The 24,571-nt window shown below is 35.9% G+C and overlaps 1 protein-coding gene across 1 annotated transcript in view; it reads right to left on the reverse strand.

The window, feature by feature from the left end:
- The window catches only part of PIK3C2G (phosphatidylinositol-4-phosphate 3-kinase catalytic subunit type 2 gamma), a 323,071-nt gene that overhangs the window by 225,350 nt on the left and 73,150 nt on the right, over positions 1 to 24,571 (reverse strand). Inside the window, exons 10-13 of the mRNA XM_039222254.1 lie at positions 24,014 to 24,209; positions 18,644 to 18,766; positions 11,767 to 11,898; positions 80 to 170 (exon numbers count right to left, since the gene is read on the reverse strand). Coding sequence (XP_039078185.1) covers positions 80 to 170; positions 11,767 to 11,898; positions 18,644 to 18,766; positions 24,014 to 24,209 — 542 coding nt within the window. The remainder of the gene's footprint in view (positions 1 to 79; positions 171 to 11,766; positions 11,899 to 18,643; positions 18,767 to 24,013; positions 24,210 to 24,571) is intronic.

The following is a 24,571-nucleotide window of genomic DNA, read 5'->3' on the forward strand; positions in this document are numbered from 1 at the left end:
GTTGTACTTCACAGAGGAAATGCTTTTAAATAGAAAGATTATTCATAGTCTGAATGTTTAAAAATAGGTTGTAAATTACCACTGTAAATGAGAGTGAATACAAGAAGACTTTAGACAGGAAGAATTCATGGATGGTTTTAACAACTTCAATAATATCCAAATCTACAGATCTGTATAGGAATTAAAAGAGAATATATACCTGGTTATATACTTTGAGTTAGATTATTGATGAAATGTTCCAGTGATCATGGAGGACAGCCTTTGGTATATATATATAAAATATATACCAAAATAAAAATGTCAGCAAGTCAACACAAATTAAATTTAAGTTACAAAGAACTTTTAGGCATCAAGTGAGTCTTTTGAAAACAGTATAGGGGGGAGAAGAGCTAAGGTAAAAGGGTAGTAGGAAGACCCTAGACTTGCCTCATCCCTTGAATACAGTTAGATAAATATCAAATCATTCTGAATACCCAATAAATCGAACTAAGGAAATCAGAACAAACTGCACAAATAGGAGAGAGGAGGACATATTGTGAAAGGTAAGAGTTATAAAGATGTGGTTTTGGGGAGAAACAGATCACAGGTGCTGTGGAAGGGAGGGAGCCCTGGTTGCAGAGAGATGGAGAGAGAGAGAGGAGCACGTGAGGGATCACACAAGGAAACACTTCCCCAAAGCCACTGACTGAGAAAACAAAAGGGAATGATTTTCATGAGTATTTGCAAGTAGTGGGGCTCAAAGACTAGAGGTTTAGAGGTCCATGGCATGGCTAGGGTAAAGTCTTGAGTGTACTGCATCACTCCTGTAGGTAGGTAGGCAGGTAACCCAGAGGCAGAGGGTTTGATCTGTGGATCACCTTAAATATACTGGGACAGACAGTCCCCCTCTCCACCCTTCTTAGAGTATGTCTAAGAGAAGTGGCATTGTCTCTCTGGGAACAAAGGAGTCGGCAGGCACCCATTCCCTCTCCCTTTCATTGGCATAGGTGCAGAGACACTTGTTGAGGGCAGCTAACTCAGACACTGACTGCTTAGTGTGCTTTGTTCCAAATTCTACACTCCTGAGCTCTGGTGCATGTGCCTTTCTGGGTCAAACCTACACCAATCCCAGTGCAGTGAGATTGTCCCCCAGAAGACCAGCATAAGTCCCTGCCATACCGGCTCCCTAAAGTTTAGAGTTTTAAAGCCTGCCGGCCTGGCTGGGATAGAGCAAAAAGTTTATTGCACTTGTCCAGGCAGGCAAGCAAGTTGGAGACAGACAATGTGAAAAGAGCAGTCTGAAAAATACCTACAACACACAAGGGGAAATTATTTGCTCTTCTGGGAGGGCTTTCCTGACAGCAGCAAGCTCGAACTCCCTCCAGGGACAAAGGAGCTGACTAGTGCCATTTCCCTTCTTTGTCCCTCCGCATAAACTAGCTTTAGTCAACAGCACAGGGCCAACATTGGCTGCCTAACCTGTATACACCAACTGCCACCTCCCTGAGCTCTGCCGGTAACTGGTTTTCTAGGGAATGTGTGCCTGGGAACCAGTACAGTAGGTCCTTCTGCCAGAAAACCGTTGAAAATCCCCTGCATGCACCCCATCTACTGACCATAGAGTTCTGCAAAGCATCACCTCTAGTGGAAATAGATTCAGGTCTTTCTTAACAGGCAGATCAGAGCATACCTAGTTAAAACTCACCACCCTCTGGCCAAGGTACAAACACTCCCCACTACAGGTAAGGAGAAACCCTGTATAGGACTGACCTGAGGGAGAGCAGCCATAACTCAAGGGCAGAGTGTGTGCAGCATATGCCAAAGACACTGCCTGAAGTGCCAGGCCCTAAACATTATATGACCTCTTCTTCATAAAGCTATTACTCTCAGAGGCAGGAAACACGACAAGCTTTCCTAACACAGAATAATACAAAGACCTGAACAAAATGCCAAGACAGAGGAATTCATCCCAAAGGAAAGAACAAGAAAAGGTCATGACCAGGGATCTAATTGAACCTGATATAAGTAATATGCCTGATCCAGAATTTAAAGCAAACAATCATAAGAATACTAGCTGGGTTTAAAAAGACACAAGAAGTCCCTCACTACAAAGGTAAAAGAACTTAAAAACAACCAAGCCACAATGAAAAATTCAATAATGAGATTCAAAATCCACTGGAGCAATGATCACAAACATTGAGGAGCAGGGAAATGAATAAGTGACATAGCAGATAGAATTACTGAAAATAATGGAGCTGATCAAAAGAGGGAAACAAAAATCTTGGATCATGAAAGTAGACTTAGAGAACTCAGTGATGCCATAAAGTATAATAATATTTGTATCATAGGAGTCCCAGAAGACAAAGAAGTAAAAAGGGGTCAGAAGGTTTATTTGAGGAAATAATAACTGAGAAATTTCCTTAATCTGGAGAAGGAAACAAACTTCCAAATACAGGAAGCACAGAGAGCTCCCATCAAAATCAACAAAAGCAGGCCAACACCAAGACATATAGTAGCTAAATTTGCAAAATAGAGTGGTAAAGAAAAATGTTAAAAGCAGAAATATAAAATAATTCACAGGGAAGACAAATAAGGTTAATGGCAGCTCTCTTTATAGAGACTTGGCAGGCCAAGAAGCAGTGGCATTGTATATTCATCATGCTGAATGCAAAAAGTCAACAACCAAGAATATTCTATCCAGCAAGGTTATCATTCAGAATAGAAGCAGAGAAAGAGTTTTCCAGACAAACAAAGACTAAAGGATTTGTGTCCACTAAACCAGCCCTGCAAGAAATATTATAGGGGACTCTTTGAGTAGGAAAAAGAAACAGAAAATCTCTAGAAAAAAATGACAAAACAAGCATTAAAATGGCACTACATTCATATTTATCAGTATTTACTCTGGATATAAATGGACTAAAAACTCCAAACAAAAGACACAAGTGTGTCAGAATGCATAAAAAACAAGACTCATCTATATGCTGCCTACAAGAGACTCATGAAAACATGACAGTCCAAAATCTTTGGGATGCAGCAAAAGCAGTCATAAAAGGGAAGCATGTAGCAATACAGGCCTACCTCAAGAAGCATGAAAAAACTTAAATAAATAACCTAACCCTACACCTAAAAGAGCTAGATTAAAAAAAATGAACAACAAATGAAGCCTAAAGCCAGCAGAAGAAGGAAAATAATAAAGATAGACCAGAAATAAATAATATAGAAACAAACAAAACACTAAAACACATCAATGAAGCCAGGAGTCGGTTTCTTTGAAAAAAATGATAATATTATAACCCCCTAGCCAGACTTATCAAAAAGAAAAGGGGAAGGACCCAAATAAATAAAATCATGAATGAGAGAGGAGAGATCACAACCAAAACCACAAAATATAAACAATTATAATAGAATATTATGAAAAATTATATACCAACAGATTGGGTAGTCTGGAAGAAATGGACTAGTGGTGTCCATTTCTGGTGTTCCATGTCTGGAAGAAATGGTGTCTAGAAACATATAGACACCAAAACTGAAACAGAAGAAATAGAAAACTTTAACAGACCCATAGCCAGTAAAAAAATTGAATCAGTAATCAAAAGCCTCCCAATAAGCAAAAGTCCAGGGCCAACTGGTTTCACAGGGAATTCTACCAAACACTTAAAGAAAAGTTAATACATATTCTTCTCAAACTATTCAAAAAAAAAAAAAAAAAAAAGAAAGAAATGGAAGGAAAACCTCCAAACTCATTCTACAAGGCCAGCATTACCCTGGTTCCAAAACCAAACAAAGACTCCACTAAAAAAGAGAACTACAGGCCAATATCGCTGGTAAATATGGAAGCAAAAATTCTTAACAAGGTACTAGCAAATCAAATCCAACAATACATTGATAAGATAATTCACCACAACCAAGTGGGATTTATCTCTGGGCTGCCAGGGTGGTTTAATATTTGTAAATCAATCAGTGTTACACACCACAATAATAAAAGATATGAAACATATAATCTTCTCAGTAGATGTAGAAAAAGCATTTGACCAAATACAGCATACATTCTTAATAAAAACCTTCAACAAAGTAGGGATAGAGGGAACATACCTCAACATCATAATCACCATATATGAAAAACCCACAGCTAATATCAACTTCAATGGGGAAAAACTGAGAGCTTTTCCTCTGCAGTCAGGAGTGATGTTGACTCCCACCACTGTTATTGTATATAGTACTGGAAGTCCTAACTTCAGCAATAGAGGCATCCAAATTGGCAAGGAAGAGGTCAGGCTTTCACTATTTGCAGAAGACATGATACTCTATGCAGAACACCTGAAAGACTTGACTCAAAAATTGCTAGAATTGATACACAAATTCAGTAAAGTTGCAGGATATGAATCCAACATACAGAAATCTGTCACATTCCTATATGCCAACTATGAAGAAGCAGAAAGAGAAATCAAGGAATCGATCACATTTACAACTTCACCAAAAACCGTAAGACACTTAGGAATAAACCTAACGAAAGAGGTAAAAGATCTGTACTCTGAAAACTATAAAACACTGATGAAAGACATTGAAGATGACAAACATTTGTTGCTCATGGATTGGAAGAACAAGTACTGTTAAAATAACTATAATGCCCAAAGCAATTATAATGCAGTTTAATGCAATCTCTATCAAAATACCACTAGCATTTTTTTGCAGAGCTAGAACAACCCTAAAATTTGTATTGAACCCTAAAAGACCTCAAATAGCCAAAGCAATCTTGAAATAGAAAAGCAAAGCTGGAGGCATCACGATTCCATACCTCAAGCTATATTACAAAGTTGCAGTCATCAAGATAGTATGGCACTGGCACAAAAACAGACACATAGATGAGGGTAATAGAACAGTGAATCCAGAAATGGACCCACAATTATATGGCCAACTAGTCTTCAACAAAGTAGGGTAGATTATCCAAGGGAAAAAGACAGTCTCTTCAACAAATGGTATTGTGAAAACAGGACCACAGAAAGCAGAAAACTAAAACTGGACCACTTTCTTATACCATACATAAAAATAAATTCAAAATTGATGAAAGACCTAAATGTGAGATAGGAAACCATCAAAACTCTAGAGGAGAACACAGGCTGCAACCTCTCTGACCTCAGCAGGAGCAACTTCTTACTAGATACATCTCCTGAGGCAAAGGAAACAAAAACAAAAAGGAACTATTGGGACTTCATCAACATAAAAAGTTTCTGCACAATGATGGAAAAAAATCAACAAAACTAAAAGACAATTTGGAATGGAAGAAGATATTTGCAGATGGAATATCTGATAAAGAGTTAGTATCCAAAATCTATAAAGAACTTATCAAATTCCTCACCCAAAAAGCAAATAATCGAGTTAAGAAATGGGCAGAAGACATAGACAGTTTTCCGAAGAAGACATATAGATGGCTACAAGATACATTAAAAAATCCTCCACATCACTCATCATCAGGGATTTACAAATCAAAACTACAATGGCTTATCATCTCATACCTGTCAGCATGGCTAAAATTAACAACATAGGAAACAACAGATGTTGGCAAGTATGCCAACCCTGGGGAACCATCTTATACTTGGTGAAAAATGCAAACTGGTGCAGCCACTGTGGAAAATAATATGGAGGTTCCTCATGAAGTTAAAAATAGATCTATCCTATGGTCCAGGAACTGCACTACTAGGTATTTACCAAGGGAATACAAAAATACTGATTTGAAGGGATACATGCACCCCTATGTTTAGAACAGCAATATCTATAATAGCCAAATTATAGAGTCCAAATGTCCAACAACTAAATGGAGATAAAAGAAGATATACACACACATACATATATGCGCCACACAACAATGGGATATTACTCAGCCATAAAAAATATGAAATCATGCCACTTGCAACAATGTGGATGGAGCTAGTGAATATTATGCTAACTGAAATAACGTAGTCAGTGAAAGACACATACTATATGATTTCACTCACATGTGGAATTTAAGAAACAAAACAAGTGAACATGGTGCGAAAAAGAGGCAAACCATAAAACAGACTCTTAACTATACAGAACAAACTGTGTGCTGCAGGAGAGGTGGGCAGGGAGATGGGTTAAATGAGTGATAGTTATTAAGCAGGGCGCTTGTGAGGAGCACTGGATGTTGTGTGTAAGTGATGAATCACTAAATTCTACTACTGTAACTAATACTACACTGTAATTTAACTAACTGGAATTGAAATAAAAAGTTGAAACTAAAAAGAAAAAGTGAACATACTATAGAATTTCATTTTTCCCTTTAACAGAAACTATGCAAATTATGAAGGAAAAATCCAACAAATGAAGCTTTCTTTAAACCTTAGTTTTCTGAGGCCTGCTTCTTTATTTTCCATGTCTAAAGATATTAGAAAGTGTCTGCCCAAGGTTGTATAATTTGCAAAGATTATCAGACAGATATTTTTATATGACCCAAGATTACTCTAGCAAGATGAATTTTGAATCTTCTCTATACCTTTGTCCCATCCTTTCCTCATTTGGAGAAAGAAACTTGTTTTTTGGTAACCTAAAAGTCAGCTTAATGCTATAACAATTTGAAAATCATTAATATCACTTTTCATCATAGAATATATAAAACCTTCACCAAAATGGTCTGAAGTATCCAACTGCCTAGATAAAGTTTTGGATTAGCTTCAGGCAGAATGCAAGAGGAAGAAGCATGCCTAACACCAAACCTGAAGGGCTCGGATGTTAATCTTTTCCACAGCATTTATAGAAAATATTCTGCCCATGGTTAAGGGTTAACAAATATGAGGAAAGAAGATGTGGCATATAGGGTGGAATTTGCCACCACTTTCTAGCAATTTGAGATTATGGGAAGGAGAAGGTGGAAAAAGGAAATAGAATGAGTATGGCTGACATAGGTTCCCAATTTCCCCCTCTTTTGCTTTTGGAAGGCAGATGTGGAAGAATGCTAGATAAATGAGCAGAGCAAAATGCTGAACACAAAGCGGGCTTCTTTAGGACTCTGTGTTTCAAATCCTGGAGGAAAACCACATCTTGAGCCATTCCTGCACCTACTCATGTTATGATTAAACTTGGAGCCACATGGTAAGGACACAGAATATTAGTCTGCAGTTAGCTTTATTGGGCCTTCTTTGGTTTCTGTAGAGAAGGGATGAGATGTAGAAACAGCTAAAAATATCGGTGTGAGGAGTGCCCAAAAAGGGGTCATATGGTGGGGACAAAGGGTGTTTTTAATAAGGGCACCTGATTGAACTCAACTTTCCAAGCTAAGGTCGACTAGGAGCTCTATGGTACCTAAGAGGGCCCAAGTAATTCAGGGAGTGTTAGTCAGCCCTAGCCAAGCTAGAAGAGCCCCAGTCATGACCTACACTAGGTGTAACAAGCAGTCACCAGCTTAAAATGTGCATTTAATTTGGATATCATAAGTCACCAGACCGAAGACTCTGTTCCCTCACACACCCTATTAGAAAGAGAATCAGGGTGTCAGAAAGCTATCTGAGTGACTGAATGTTTTATCCAAAAGAGACTGTTTATTTCTAAAATGACTATTTTTATTACTGAATTGACTAATATTTTGTCACTGATGTAAAATTTTTTTACATGAGTTATATAGTGGGAGCTCATGAGGAAAAGTGTGATTTATTAATTGCATTTTTCTTCACATCTAAGTTGTACAATGAATTATACTTATGACCTTACTATATTTATATGTCCTGGGCATACCTCTAAGTGATCTAAGCTGAATCCTACAGTGGATAGAGGGGCTCAAGAATAACTGGCACTATCTGTCATTATTCTCCTTGGATGAAGTCTGGATTAGTAGTTGCCATGGACTTAACCCTGAGGCATATTGTGCAGAATGAAGTCAGAACACTTAATTCAAGTATGTGTATGAAGAGACATCAAGCAATAGAGCATCGTGAGAATAAACGTCTAGCTGTCCAAGTGAGGCTAATATAACACATACTTCAAGAAAATGCGTGGGGGAAAGGATGTTTGGCACCATTCTTTAAGCTCTCTGTGTTTGATATTAGCTAATTCACTTTCTGATAATAGATTCTATCTCACATCTTTTGAGATATTGCACATATGGTGAATACATTCCCACAGAGTTTGTAAATAGAAAATATGAGGATGATGAAGACCAGTAGTGGAATTAAAATGTGAAGAGATTCATCTAAGAGTGATGCTGGTCTCATGAAGACGATGAAAGTGGAAACCTTTAATACCCAGGCCCCGGGGACCACATTTGTTTTTATATTACTACTGTTAAAGGTTTATTAAGTCAATTAAAATTAAGCAAACAAATAAAAACATTTTAAAGACAGGAGGTGGGAAACAGATTCTTTTGTGAAAAGGACAGTGTATACCAGAACATCTGTACCCTATGTTCATTAACTAGCCTGAATTAGCTTAACTTCCTTGAATTTCTTGGATAAAATCAGTAATTTTCCGAAGAAGTTTTGTTTTCCGATGGCTTGATGGTTGGTGGTGGACTCTAAAGGTGGTGAGGAGATGGCAAGTAGGTTGGATTCTAGGACTTTAAATTACCTCTCTCTCACTCCTCACGCAACAACACATACATGGACTGGTCATAACTCTTATACTCTGAGGTTTTGAATAAGATGACATTAGAAAAATGGCCACACTGCTAAATATAACATTTCAGAATATTTTTTTCTGGAGCACCCTTAAGGATATGTTCTATTTCAAAATTGTATAAATTCTTATGCTTGGAAAAACCAACCCCAAATCCATGGCACCAGGAGAACAGATGGGTTGGTTTACCCTCTCTGTGTCCCTGTTTCCTCTGGCTATGAAATAAAAGGCGAAAATAAAATAATTATTGTCACTTTTAGCTGTAGCATTATATGTGCATCCATGGCCTGGCCTACTGGAACCATGAATGGAAAAGACTCCGGATCTGGGCAGTCAGCCTGCCCGTAGGATCTGATCTTATAAAACTCTTTGGAATTCTGCTGATCCTAGGTTTCGTGCCCAAGAGCAGAGCACAGGCAAAACTGAGGAAGGTGCTACTTGTATATTGATGAGATTGTCACAGTGCATTCACGGAGCAAGGAGTGACATCTAAGGGCAGGAATGGAGGCAGCTTAAGTTGGTAACACCTGTGGAGAGAAGTCAGCCTTGCCTTCTGGTTCTTGTTCAATTCTTTTTTTTTTTTTCCTCCTGCCCAGATTTCTTTTTTTTTTTTTTTTTTTTTTTTAGCCTGGTGACCTATAAAAAGTCCCTTAACCTGCCTTTATCATAGAGATCTCCATCTGTAAATGAGGTATTTGGACTGTTTGGACACTGCAAGTCTCTCTTGGACAGGAAGAATAGACAATAAGGAATTCTTATCCATAACTTTTTATATTTGCTTTTGAGGATATATCTGAAATGATAAGATACAGTGGGGTCAGAGTTGGCTACTCAAGTAGTAATCTAAGGAAATAAAGTTGTTTTGAAATTAAGATTTATTTTGGCTCTCTTCTGAATCAAAAAAGATTCTAATTTTGGGGAGCTTTAACACACCTAGAAAATTCTGGGAATACTGATGCCTGGGCCCCAGTGCAGATCAATTAAATCAGAATATTTGGGAGCATTTGGGTTGTGGATTTATTTTAAAATCTCCCCAGGAGATTCTATTGTTCAATCACAGAAGTTCAACACTTCTGTGCTGAAGAAGTTGACCACGATTTAGAAATGCTAAGTAACTACCACACTATTTGTTTTGAATTTAAGTAGGAAAGGTAGCTCACAGAAATTGTTGAGGTGAGAAAAACACTTTCTTATTGCAGTGTGGAAGCATTGTGAATATAAATGCAATGGAAGTTCTGTCTGCAAAAGAAAGGATTATAAAACTTCTGTTGACAAAATTTTACCTTTGTACTTTGGATATTTTTTATAGACCCGAAGGTGAATTTGTGAGCTTCAAAATGTTGAAATTTATTTTTATTTGTAGACATTCCTGATACAGCCATAACTAATATATCTGAGTTTAATCACCATTGGTTCTTCTGAAAAGCACTTCTGGAAACCACAAAGAAGTAGGAAGTCTTTAATTCTGCATATTTTCAGATTGTGGGTAGGTTGGAAAAAATAAAGATATAAGTGCTCATTATAACTCCACATGGCTAGCTATGGGCAATTCAAACTGTAATAAGTGACAGATTCAACATGAAATGTTTATGGGCAGGGGTCATTCTGTGAAAGGAAATGGAATTAAGTGGCCCATTTGCTGTACTCTGGAAATATGTGCATCATATAAATTGGGTTAGAATCTCTGTCACATGTGAGCAATGAACACAGTGGGAGGCATTGCATTTTCCCAATTGTCCCACATGATGGATTTTTCATGTCTTGAAAAGATCTGGATTTCTTCAAATTGTTTAGCACAGAAGAGAAGCAGATTTTCTGATTTTCATGAGAAGTGATCTTTTGGAAATACATTTACAAATGTTTATCAAAGCACTCTTTGAAGTAAGATTTGTTTTCTGATGTGATGTCTCCTCATCCACAATTTCAACACTTTCCCTTCGGAAAACATCACTGAGTATCAGTCCCAGATGGCATTAGTTAAAGATGAGCATTCACAAAAAATGTTTACTAATGGTAAGTGATATATGACAAAACAACATGGAGGCAGTATTTTTACTATCATAACTATTGAAACAAAAAGCCTTGAAGATTAGTTTGAAAGACATATAATCCAAACTTCTTATATATTTAATATATATTGACTGTCATGTGTCTGTAGTGTATTAGATGATAGACAGGAATAAAAGGAAGTAAGGTTTTTTTTTTCAGCGAATAACTAGAAATATTACTCTACAAACATGCTGGATGTTACAAATTCTGCAGTTGAGACTTTATAGAAACTCACTCATGAGAAGGAAGGGCACTAGCATAGCTGCTTCTAGTGAGAAAGTAATGAAAGTCCTTAGCCCACAAATCAGATTTTAGAAATATCTACTAATAGCAGTAGGTATTCCTTTTAGGGGACAACTGTCTATTTTTAAAGATTTTATTTCTATTTTTAAGTAATTTCTACATTCAATGAGGGGTTCAAACCTATAACCCAGAGATGGAGAGTTGCATGCTCCACTGACTGAGCCAGTCCTGCTACATGAAAAATGACTAAACTGATTTATTTGAAATATTTTTATCTTAATAACATAGAAAACCATCTAACTGACTTCATCAAACATTCTAAGTATTAATTTGCTCCAAATCCTTATGGTTAAGTCAACAGTTAATTTTGCAATGGCCAGTTCTGATAGAATATCTAAACTCATAGTTGGCTTATTTTTCTGAAAAATTTTATCTTAAAGTTACCAGATATTTTCTTCTTGGCAATAAAAGATCAGCAAACCAGTTACATCGTATAATTCTACTTCAGCCACAATTCCATGGCTCACATTGTTTCTAAGTGACGGTATTGATCTAAATCATTTTGAATGACTAATTTCAGAGAAACTGGCTGGTCAGAGAAGGAAAAGCAATTGAGATTGGTCATGCCAGTACCTTTCTATCATAAATGACCCAGTTGACAAGTTGAGCATGAGGCTTGTTTCTAAACCTATTTCTACAGTTTTGCTTTTCAGTTCCACTTTCAATAGTCATGACTTCTATTGATCTCCCTCAAGTTTAGAATAAAACGTTTTCTTGATTTTCTCATTATGCCATATACTTCAAAATGTTCATTTCCAAGGGGGTTTTATTGAGATGAAAACTTTTCTTTTAAATAACAAATGATATACTTACTCTTTTGGAAACAATGGTAGACAGGTCCAGGCCAGTAAATTGGCATTATTGGTTGCACAGGAAATCCCAAACAATCTTATAGTTAGCATGGATTCCTTTGGAAGTGACTTTATTTCAAGAGGAAAATTGATCCTAAGAATAAAAGAAGTATTACTCAGTTAACAAAGATGTTTTCATAGATGTTTCCTTATAATATAATGGTATGCGATAAAACTATTTGAATTGAAGGATCCTTTTGAACTTTTGTGTTTGATCTTGTAAAAATGGAAACACAGCAAAAATACATAAAAAGGTGAGATTGGTTATTTAATAAATGTGGATTGCTTTAATTATAATTTTGAGATGTAATCTTATTTTTAAAAATTACAGTGCCAAGCATTTACTCTTTATAAACACAGAGGAAATAATGACTAACATTGTCTTACGGAATGGGGGGAAGGAAAGAAAGAACTTGCAACAAGTCTTAAAGCATAAATTGGCTATAATCAGATTGAGATTTGGAAAAGAATATTCCAAGAAGAGAAAAGTATATAAACAAGGTCATCTCTGCATGGAAAGATTAAGTGTAGCTGAGAAATGGTGAGTGGCACATTGTGGTTAGAACAAGTGCTGTGGTTAAGTTGGTTGGGGAAGTTATAGAGAATATAATTGAAAATGTAGATAGTTGCCTGGATGCCTAAGAACTCCATATGGTAGGCAAGGGAATTTGATCTTTTTTCCTCATAGCTAAAGGGAATATTTGAACAAGACAGCTAAAAATATAGAGAATTGTTCACAATTTTAAATGTGAACCATTTTGGGTAATGATGAAATCCCAGGCATTTGGGGGATGATTGGTAAAATGTAATGGATATACCAATTTCTGGATAGGTCAAAGGGAAGGAACTTCAAATACAGACTCTGGATGGATTGTACATATTGGGCAAAAAAGGTGGCCAAGGATAGACATAGGATTGTTAATGGTGAGAAAAACTTAAATTCAGGCACTGAATCCATCAATATATAAAGAGAATGTCTAGAAGGTTACATATGATACTATAAAGACTGAGATGAGTGCACCTGGGTGGTTTAGTGTTCAAGAAGAAGCAGCTTTGACAGAAAGTTGAGATGTGACCTGAGGTCTCTGATGGTGGGCAGGGAGAAGGGTATCTTTCTTTCCTTTCTGGAGTCATCTTGGTTCCATAGAAACGATAAGGTTCTATTATGAGAATCTCAAGAGAAGTATGGCATTTAGGAAATATCTATTTATGAGAAGAGGAGATGACAAATATAGTTTTCAAATGGCTTAGATGGGGAAATATGTTTACTAGAAGATGAGAATGCTAGAAAGAAATGGAAAAACTAGAACAGACGTTCACCAAGAGATGGTAAAAGAAAGAGAAAAGTGACTGATAGAGCAAATGGGACAGTTTGTATTGTATTGTATGATATCTGATGGTATTAGGTATGAGGAATATGAACAGAATTCATATTCCTTGTGATTCCCAGTTGAATGTTGACATCAAGTAGGTAATTATTAAAAGACTAATGATGACCAAAGCCAATGTTCAATTGAAAAGTGCTGACTGAGGTTGCCCCAGTTGAGGCCTCAGATAATATTGAGCATTTTCTCACACTAAATTTGGCTGTCTAATTTGGATGCTAGAGAGAAGTCCTTACTCAACATGTCAAATAAGATATTTTGTGAGTGGCTGGGCAGTATCCAGTCTAAAAAGTAATGAGTTAATTCAGCCCAGTGATCATACTGATTTTTAGGAAGTACATATCCATCTTCCCAATACATTGTCCCTGGTGATAAAGAGTCCCAAATCCAGGGTGTAATAAAGCAGCTAACAAGAAGGAAGACAGAGGTAAAATTAATAACCAGTATTTGAATGAGTATATTACTGGAATAGGACAATGAAGAATTAAAAATGAATTCTAGACTTCTAGATCATGTTATAGCGGATAACTTAAAGTTACAGATAAAGATACAGAAACATAAAAGAAACAGGAAATTGGGGTAAGGGTAATAAGTGTAGTTTAAGGTGCGATATAATTGAATTAATAACTCAGGTTTTAATATGTAAGCTATGTGTGGAGAGGACAAGTCAGAAATTTGGATCTATATATAGGTGCATTCAAATATTGGCTCTGTGACTAACAAGGCTCATTTTTCCTTGTCCACACAGTGGATCAAAATTGTTTAACACAATAGGTGGCAACTGGTAGATTGTTTATCAGCAACACATTCATTATTCAACCAATACTGTAATAATTTATAGTAGCCCTTGTAGATAGATGAAATTTAACTCTACTTAAAAGTAGGGAAGGTAGGGTTTCCTGGGTGGCTCAGTCGGTTCAGTGTTCAACTTCAGCTCAGGTCATGATCTTCGTGGTCTGTGAGTTTGAGCCCTGCATTGGGCTCTGTGCTGACAGCTCAGACCCTGCAGCCTGCTTCAGATTCTGTGTCTCCCTCTCTCTGCTCCTCCTCTGCTCACGCTTCTGTCTCTCTCTTTCTCTCAAAAGTAAATAAACATTAAAAATTTTTTTTAAAAAGTAGGAAAGGTAAATAAAGGAAGGACTATGGTGAATAAAATCTGTTTTTCAAGAGTAGTCAAGTTTAGATTATTAAAAAATAACTTGTTTCACATTTTGATATTTAAAAGTCTTTCTTTCCTTTCATATTATTTCATACCCAAAATATCCACTTAAGATAATGTGGACATACTTCTCAGAGGCTCCAAAACTCAACATAAAATGTTGATGATCCTGTGGAATGCACAGTAATTTCTTGAATGTGCTCTCTTTTACTTGTAATTGATTTTCTACTCAGTTTTCATATTTCTGTGCTAGAATGGAAGATATAATTTCACTTTATTCCTCACATAATCTGGAGTGTTCTTTTTCTCATTGAGTCTGGCTTCTTCATGTATAACTTCACTTGTTAGTGAGCTTTCATATCAAGAATGACAAAAATTCAATCAGTTACAGTGGATAGTTACTGTCAATTTCCATTTTGTCATTTTTACTAATAAAAATAAATTCTTCTAGGGTAAGAATACATGCTCTCTAAATAGTTATTTATTCATTTCTTGAATACATATGGATCTTTAAAGCCAGAATAATCTCACACTCACTGAGAAATCTTTTTTTTTAACTTCTATATAGCTATTGAAAAATTAAAGGAGTGAACTTTCAGATAAAAAGTTAGAAAAATACTTTAAGAGACCATTTAACAAGTAAAGTTGGATTGCTTCTTTTTATGCAAGTAGCTGGCACAGATTTCAAGTTTTAACCATATATTTGCCTTACTCTACTGTTGAAAAACGAATAGACACTAAAATTTTTCTGAAACAGTTTTTCTTCTATATGAGATAGTTTTCCTAAAATCAAAGTAAGTTATTCATAGTAAAAATGGGAGATTTAATGAAGTAAGAATGTTTAGAACTCTCTTCTTAAGACATATGTAACAATAAACGATTATAAGGACTTTGACTTCTGTCTGAGTGAAACTGGGAGCCATTTCAGGATTTTTAAACAGAAGATTAGCATAGCCTGACTTACATTTTAAAATAAATCACTTCAGCCACTGTGTGAGAAGGACTATAGAGATGCATGAGAAGTAGGGAGGCCATTCTTAAGCTACTGTGGTAATTCAGGTGAGAGAGAATGGTGGCCTAGACCAATGAAAGTGATGAGAAGTAATAGGAAATATTTTGAGGAGAGAGCCTGTAGGATTTCCTGAGAGCTAGGAGACTCAGATTAGGGATGTGACCTGAACAATTGGAACTGAAAAGAAGCATCGAGGGGGGTTATCCATGATGGAACAAGTTTGGAATGTAGGGTTTACAGTCTTGCTTTAGACATGTTGAGTGTATAAGTGTGGAGTTTGTGACTGATGCTTGGTTGGTGATATAATTTTTGGAGTTGTTGGCATATAGATGCATTTAAAGATATGTGATGATAACAGAAAACTAAAGGAGAAAGTTTAGATACAATAAAAAAGAGCTGTAAGTGCTAAGATAATGATCAGTCCTGGAAAAGAAGAAGATAGAGAAGTAATGTCCAGTGTAGGAGGAGGAAAACGAAAAGAATATGGGAGCCAAGTAGAGAGCATATTTCAAGAAAGAAGGTGAGACCAGCAGTGCCAAATACTCCTAAATAGAGCAGGTAAGATGAAGATTAGGAAACCAACATTAGATTTAACTATGCAGGTCACTAGTGATAATGGGTAATTTCAGGGAAACAGAGGTGATGAAAGCCTAACTGGAGTATATTTTAGAGCAGAGGAAATAAAATTGAAAAAGGGAATAAACACAACTCTTTGGAAGGGTTTTGCTATGAAGCAGAGGAAAAAAAAAGGGTAGCTGCTGATAAAGGAATGGAGCTTTTTTTTTTTTTTTTTTTTAAGATGCGAGGACTATACTATAGAATGTAAACACTCTACCAAGGATTTTATGTTTTAAGAAATAGTATAGTAATCACAGTAAAAACATCAGCTTTCGAGTGAGAGTGTATCTTAGCACTAGTTCTGCCATTTACTGGTTTTGGGACCTAGGACAAGTTAATTTAGCTTCATAAACCTCAATACACTGACCTTTTAAAAAGAATGACAATACCTGTTTCATATTTTGTTATTAAGATGACATGATATATTTTGGACATACTATGATGACTGAAATATGTAGTCAAATTATGTCATGTATTATTAAATAGCAAATTTTCTGTCTTTTAGTGTACAGTCTAGAAATGGATTGTATGATCAATTATAGTACAAGAGATATATGCTTAAAAAATACATAAAGATGCTACAGGCACTTAGAAAAATGGTAAATAACCATTTTTAATGGAAATGAAATCAAATAAAAATAATTCTAGGTTGAGGTCACTGACTCTATTGGCGGAATCAAAAACTCACAGGAAAGATAATACCCATACAACCATGAAAGAACAGAAGAAAAATATATCAGTGTAGTTATTCCAGCAATGCTAATGTTTTTCAATTTATTTGGGGGATTTTGGGGGGATTTTTAAATTGACTTTAGAATTAGTAGGTGTTTTTCTTGAATTGTTTAAATGATGGCACATATCTATCAGTTGAAAATTAATATGATTTCTTGTAATAGGTAGGAATAAGTTTTCATTAAGTCAGAAGAATAATTTTAGTCATTGAGCTAATTAATAACATTTATAAAGAATCACTTATTACATGAAAGTCATTTGTTTGTCCATAAACAGTTACTGAACTCCCACTCTATCTAATGCTTGTGTTTCTAGGAACAGAATGAAAAAGTTTTAAAACAGAATAAAATACCAAAAACAAATGATCTTTTTTCATTTGGCAAAATCAAACAGAAATACAGCAAACACATTCAGTAAGAGAGTTCACATCAACCAACAAAAGAAAAAGTGGCCAATTATTTCTAATGATATAAAAAAAGAGTTTACAGAGAGGGTAAAAGAGTATCTTGAAGGATAATTAGGTATTCCCAAGGTGGGCAGTACAGGCAATGTGCTTGCTCTTGACAGATGGAGGACCCTTAGCAGAGACATGTTTCCTCAGTTTACATTTAGGGTAAATAGATCAGATACAGAATGACTGGGTACAGGGGCAGGGAGAGGGGCTAACTCCAGAGATAAAGGGGCACAGATAGGCAGGAGCCAAGCCACTGGGAGTCTTGTGTGCTGTGCTAAAGGATTTGTATTTTATCTTACGAGAACTGGGGAATCATTGAAGAACTGTATAAGCAGAACTCATTTTGTGCAATAGAAGAGGATTTTCAAATTGAAGAACAAGTCTTTGGTCAAAGGAATTAAGAACCTAACCAAAGAAGGAAGATAAATGTTGTCATTATCATAGAGGAAAGAGAAGTTGCTTCAGCACAGAAGGAGCCATGAGTATGTAAAAATTGAAAGCCACATGTCATGTCTCCACTGATTGTGGTAACACTAAGATTGGGATAAATGGTGCTATCTAACAACATCCTTGGTGTTCTAGAAATTTCGAACCATATTTCTCAGAGAAAAAGCACAATATTGGGGAGTCCAATCATCTCCCAAAACAGCCAGATCTTGTAAAAGGGCTGACATATAATGGGTTGGGAGGTTTTTGGTGTTTTTTCTTTTTTATTTGAGGTGGGACAAAAATTGATTGTCAGCGCCAGCACTGGAGACCCCAGAGAAATGACTGAAAGCTAGTGGAGTAGTGTCAGGAACAGTAAGGAAAAGTAATCATGAAATAAAGCAGAAGTAATCATGAAATAGCCATAGCCAAGGCCTGAGTCTGTTGAGATCTGAGTAAAGTAAGGATTTGAGCAGGAGAGAGGGGATAGAAGAGAGCAGGAAGGCATAGATTGTGGCAAGAAGGTGATTTCTTCTTCTTGTTTTAACATGTCACCGTTATATGAGAAAGTAGGAACCAGTCACCCAAAATTAGATGGCAGCTTACACAAGGCATAATTGTTACCAAGAAATGTGATTGTTTAAATACATTAATAATTGGCTTTTATGGGAAAATGGAGATACATATGTTATTAGGTAATTTCTTCCTTCTTTGTTATGGAATCTACTTCCCTCAACCCCTAATAGAGGGTATCTCTTACATCCGTGAATACAGTCTGTGAATGATTAATAATTCTGCTTTCTCCAATTTCCCTTTTAATCAATTTGTTGATGTGGATTGGATACTTGGCTAGTTTTCTAAATAGATTTTTTAATCTATTGAATAGTGCACTCAGTTATCTATGAGCATGAGCATATTTATCACATCACTGAATCACATCGACTGGTAATATTTTTTTAAAAAAATCACACCCTTCACTTTAAAAAAAAGAGAAAAAAGAATCCTTGATCTTTATTAGATAAATGATCCTGCCAAAATAAAGATTAAACTTACATTTCATTCCAGTTGACCAAGAAAAAGAACAATTTTTTGACTGGAATGTTTCTGTAGCTTCTCACTTGGCACAACTTCCTTCCAGCATATGTAAGGCAACAGGAAAAAGAAAATGCTTTGTAGCTAAAAAAATAAATAAATAAAAATAAATAAATTGATTCAATAAGCTGAAGACTATAAAGAAACCAGTTTTCTATATGGGTCAATTATTTTTATAGGTAAAAGTCAAATGAAAAAGTTATATTTGCTTGTATAAAGTATACTTAAAAAATTACTTTAAAAATTTATGTTGGGTGACATCAGGAAGCCCTAGACCCTCCTTCCCTCAAGGGAACACCAATTCAGCAATACATGGATCAATCCCTTTTGTGAGACATTTAGGAACAAGAGCCTCCAGCAATCGAGGCAAGTGCAAACCAGTCACAAAGAAATCAGTAGGAAAAATTGTGGCCCTCCTTTTCCAGAACTCCTCCCCTAGCAGAGTGCAGTGTGATCAGGAGGAAACCCAACTCCCAGCTTCTCCCTGGGGTGGGAAAGAGAAAACTGAAGCATATGCCCAGCATTCAGACTTTTTTAGGGGGCTATCCAAGGAACTAGTTTCTGTCCTGCCTAAATCTAAATGCTGAATAGAATGGGTGCCAGGTTGGGGGTATCTGAGAACAAAGGCAATGGCTTGAACTAGCACACATTCCCTTGCCTCTGTCCTTTCTCCCGCCTCATTGTAAAATGAAGAGGAGACAAACCCAACTTCTGGCTTCTTCCTGGGGAGAAAAAGAGTTGGGCTGTGCCCAATGTTCCAGCCATTTGGGCGGTGGCCCGAGGGGCTGGTTTCTGTCTTACCTAACTCATAGCACAGATGGGACCTGGCAGGAAGGAGCTGAGAACCAAAAAGAGCTGGGGAGCTTCCAGAAGCACTGGTGACCTTGTAGTAGCATAAACAGACACTAGGGGGAACAAAAAATTATGAGTCCCAGCGGTGCCTGGGTGGCTCATTTGGTTAAGCAGCTGACTTTGGCTCAGGTCATGATCTCACAGTTTGTGGGCTCAAGCCCCATGACGGGCTTTGTGCTGACAGCTCAGAGCCTGGAGCCTGCTTCAGAGTCTGTGTCTCCCTCTTTCTCTGCCCCTCCCCTACTCGTGCTCTGTCTCTCTCTGTGTATTAAAAATGAATAAATGTTAAATTTCTTAAAAATTATTAGCTCCTGAAAAAAGAAGCAAAATGTCTCTAATTGGGAATTTACACACACAAATCCAGAGAAAAGTTGTGAAGGCACCAGAATCTCTAGTTGTACTGATTGGTAACATTTTTTCCCTATATGAAACCAATCTATAAAAACTGTATTCTTTAAAGTACACAGACCCCACTACAAAGTACCAAGGCACACAAATAAAGAGGGAGATTGGCCCAACAAAAGGAACAAAATCAACTCCAGAAACCAAACTTAAATAAATGGAACTATACGAATTACCTGACAAAGAGTTCAAAATAACCATCACAAAAATGTTCAACAAGCTTCACAAAGTGATGCATGAACAAAATGAGAATATCAACAAAGACAGAACATATTAAAAAGAACACAGGTATTTTGGAACTGAAGAATATAATAACTAAAATGAAAAAAAAAAATCACTAGAAAGGTTCAAGAGTAAACTTGACCAAGCAGAATAAAGAATCAATGAACTCAAAGATACATCATTTAAAGTTATCCAATCAAAAGAACAAAAATAAATAAGAATGAAAAAAAAGTAAAGAAAGCTTTATGGGACACCATCTACCAGATGTGTACATACATTATGTGAGTGCCAGGAGAAGATAGAGAGAAAAAGACAGAAAGCTTATCTGAAGAAAAAGTGGCTGAAATATCCTCAATTGTGTGAAAGGAAATGGACAACTAGATTGAAGAAATCCAACAAACTAAATTAGGATGAGTCCAAAGAAGACCATATTAAAATACATTAAAATCAAATTATCAAAAGTCAAAGACAAAGAATTTTGAAAGCATCGAGAGAAAAATGACCCACCACAAAAACAGAGATCTCACAAGTTTATCAGCAAGAAACTTTGCTGGACAGAAGGGAGCGGGGATGATATATTCAAAGCTCTGAAAGAAAAAAGTGCTCATCAGGAATACTATAACGACAAAAGTGTCCTTCAAAGATGAAGGAGAAAGAAATAGTTTCCCAGATAAACAAAAGCTGAGGAATTTTGTCACCACAAGACCTGATTTACAAGAAATACTAAAGGTAGTCCTTTGAAGTTAATATGAAAAGATGCTGGCTAGATAGCAATACAAAAGCATACAAAAGTAAAAAGCCCACTAGTCAGAGCAAATATGTAGACAGATACAGAATACAGTAAAACACTTTAGTAATGGTGCATGAGCCGTTAATAACTCTGGCATAGAATTTAAAGGACAAAGTGTTAAAAGATTATAATTATAAAAATATGCAAAACAAAAATGATGTAATTTGTGATATCAATAACAAATGCTTTATATTAGGCCCATGGTCACCACAAAAAAAAAATGCCTACCCATAGAAGATACACAAGAGAAAATAAAGGAATAAAGTATATTACGAATAATCAACATAACACAAAAGAAGACAGCAAGAAAGGAAAAGAGTAGAAAGCAATGGAAAAAATGACAATAGTTAAGACCTTCCCTATCATTAATTACTTTAAATGAAAATGCATTAACTCCACAATCAAAAGAAATAGCATAGGGGGCACCTGGGTGGCTCAGTCAGTTAAGCATCAGACTGGCTCATGTCATGATTTCACAGTTCATGGGTTCCAGCCCCATGTCAGGCCCTATGCTGATAGCTCGGAGCCTGGAACCTGCTTCAGATTCTGTGCCGGCCTTTCTCTCTCTGACTCTCCTCAGCTCACACTCTGTCTCTCTCTCAAAAATAAATAAACATTAAAAAAAAGACATAGCATCGTTGAATGGATAAAAAAACAAAAAACAAAACAAAACAAAAAACAAGATCCAATTATATGCTGCCAACAAGAGACTCACTTTAGATTTAAGGACATATATGGGTCAAAAGTGAAAGGGCAGAAGACAGTCCATGCAAATGGTAGTCAAAGGAGAGCAGGGGTTGTCTTACCTACATAAGATATGATAGACTTTCAGTCAAGAAATATCACAAGAGACAAAAGTGGACATTATATAATGATAAAAGGGTTAATTCAAGAGGATATAACAATTGTAAATATATACACACCCCAAACTGAAGCAAATATATTGATCAAACATTGACAGAACTGAAGGAAGAAATAGATGGCGACCCAATAATAGATTTCAATAGCACATTTTCAGTAAGGGATAGAACAACCAGATTGGATCCAATAGATAAATAGAGAACATTCCACCCAACAGCAGGAGAATACACATTCTTCTCAAGCACAAATGGAACATTCCCTAGCATAGATCATGTTAAGGTCACAAAGCAAGTCTTAACAAAGTTGAGAAGACTGATACCATACCATATGTATTTTCTGACCATAATGGAATAAAACCAGAAATCAACAGCAGAAAGAAAACTGGAAAATTAACTAATTTATAGAAATTAACATTTTTGAACAATCAATACATCAAACAAGAAATCAAATGGGAAATTAGAAAAAATACTGATACAAATGTAACTGAACACACCATACTAAAATGTATGGGACGCAGCAAAAGCAGTACTAAGAGAGAAGTTTACAGCAGTAAATACCTACATTAAAAGAAGAAATATCAAAAATAAACAACCTAACTTTATATGTAAGGAACTGGAAGAAGAGGAACAAACTAATTCTAAAGTTAAAAGAAGGAAGAAAAAAATAAAGCTTAGAGCAGAATTGAAGAAGAGAATAGAAAAATAATGGAAAAAAGCAAAACTGTCATACCATATATAAATGCAGGATCTGTACATGTAGTTTTATCAGTATTTATCTGCCTAAATTTTCCATGTTAATTAAAATTGATACATATTTTCTAATGGTTAAAAAATGTAAGAAATTTATTATTTTTATTATATTATACACCAGACCTTTAAATTTTCAAAAAATTAAGAAAAAGGCATAAAAGAATCATCCATGGGTTTAAAGAAATATGTGTATATGTAGATAGTGTTTTTTACATACAAAATCCAATTTTTCTTATTAACTTCATAAATATTTGTACAGTTTAGTTATTTGCAAAAATACAGATAGCAATTTTTTTTTTACTGTAAAGGTTTCTACTTTTCTTTGAGGTGCTAAATGAAGTGGGTACAATAAATCCATTTATAAATTACTACTTCTTATCAACTTTCGTTGATTTAATCCACATTCTCTTAATTGATTTAATCCATGAGGTATTTAAAATAATGATTAAGTGTGCCTGGGTGGCTCAGTTGGCTGAGCATCCGACTCTTGGTTTCGGCTGGGGTCATGATCTCATGGTTCGTGGGTTCAAGGCCTGCATCCAGCTCTGCATTAATAGCATGCAGCCTGTTTGGGATTCTCTGTCTCCCTCTCTGCACCTCACTCCAATTCTCTCTCTCAAAAACAAATAATAAACATTTAAAATAAAATAATGATCATAATATGAATCTAATTATGTTATTCAAGAAAATACTACATAATAGAGCTAACCTAGAACCTAGTGATGCTCCATGCATAATTGTGGTTAATTTCAATGTAACTCAAATTATCTTGGCTAATTCCAACTTTATCAAGGTACTAATTTCACAAAACATCTACCACTCACAACTTGATGAGTATCAGAGTGATTTTTTTTCCCATTAAGTACTTCTCCCTCTGTGTGCTATCTCTCTGTTCTGTTAATTAGCATTGGTCTTTTAAACTCAAACATTAAAAAAAAAACTAGGGCAATTACTGAATAGGTTGAGAATTTTCTGCTTCCATAATGATATACCGACAATATGCAGCTAATTTTAATATGGAGAATGGGAGAAGACTTGAGGGAAAAGGATGCACATTTGGTAATGAAGTTTTTAAAAATGGTTTTAAGAATTTAGGGGGCGCCTGGGTGGCTCAGTTGGTTAAGCATCGGACTTCAGCTCAGGTCACGATCTCACAGTTCATGGGTTCGAGCCCCGCGTTGGGCTCTGTGTTGACAGCCAGCTCAGAGCCTGGAGCCTGCTTCAGATTCTGTATCTCCCTCTCTCTCTGACCCTCTCCTGCTCATTCTCTCTCTCTCTCTCTCTCAGAAATAAATAAAACATTAAAAAAAAGAATTTAGATAAATCTACACTGATTACATTTCAAAATCTTATGAAATATTTGCTCCTGCAAATAAGAATAAGACACATTATGCTCTAATTAGAAGCCATGCAAATATTAACTAAAATTTTCGTGAAAAACTCACCACCACTTACCTGTGCACCCAAGTCTCTGGAAGGTTGTGAACTGCATACACTGTGAAGCTAAGGTGGGAATGGAGTCCAGGATTTACATAGGAAATCTCATCAGGTACATTTAGAGGCTGGAAATCTGCATAAAAGCTGCGGCAATGGACACTGATTAGCTGGTAGATGGCCCTGGATAATTCAGTTGTCAGTTTCTCTATCAAGCCTAAGAGAAACAAAAACAAAAACAGAAATCAGGTCATCTGTGAAGGGCCATACTCATTATAAGCCATCAATTACAGCTCTGAAATTTCTTATGATAAATTTTAAATAAAATTTAATTAAAATGACCATCTATCAACTGACACCAATTAGCCACCTGTGCCTTTCTATGCAGCCTGAATTAGTTGATAGTGGTATAGATAATCAATAAGGTTTCATATCTTCAGTTGCAAAATCTTGGAAGCATGGCCTTTTATCATAAATCAGAGTTTTGGGTTATTAATTTAGCATTCTTTAATTTGAAATATTTTTTATTCTAGTTTATGATTGTTCAGAATTAACTTTCAGACAAGGAACATGGCCTTA

The sequence above is a fragment of the Hyaena hyaena genome, unplaced genomic scaffold (genome assembly GCF_003009895.1).
Source record: "Hyaena hyaena isolate Hyena2069 unplaced genomic scaffold, ASM300989v1 scaffold_1089, whole genome shotgun sequence".
NCBI lineage: Eukaryota > Metazoa > Chordata > Mammalia > Carnivora > Hyaenidae > Hyaena > Hyaena hyaena.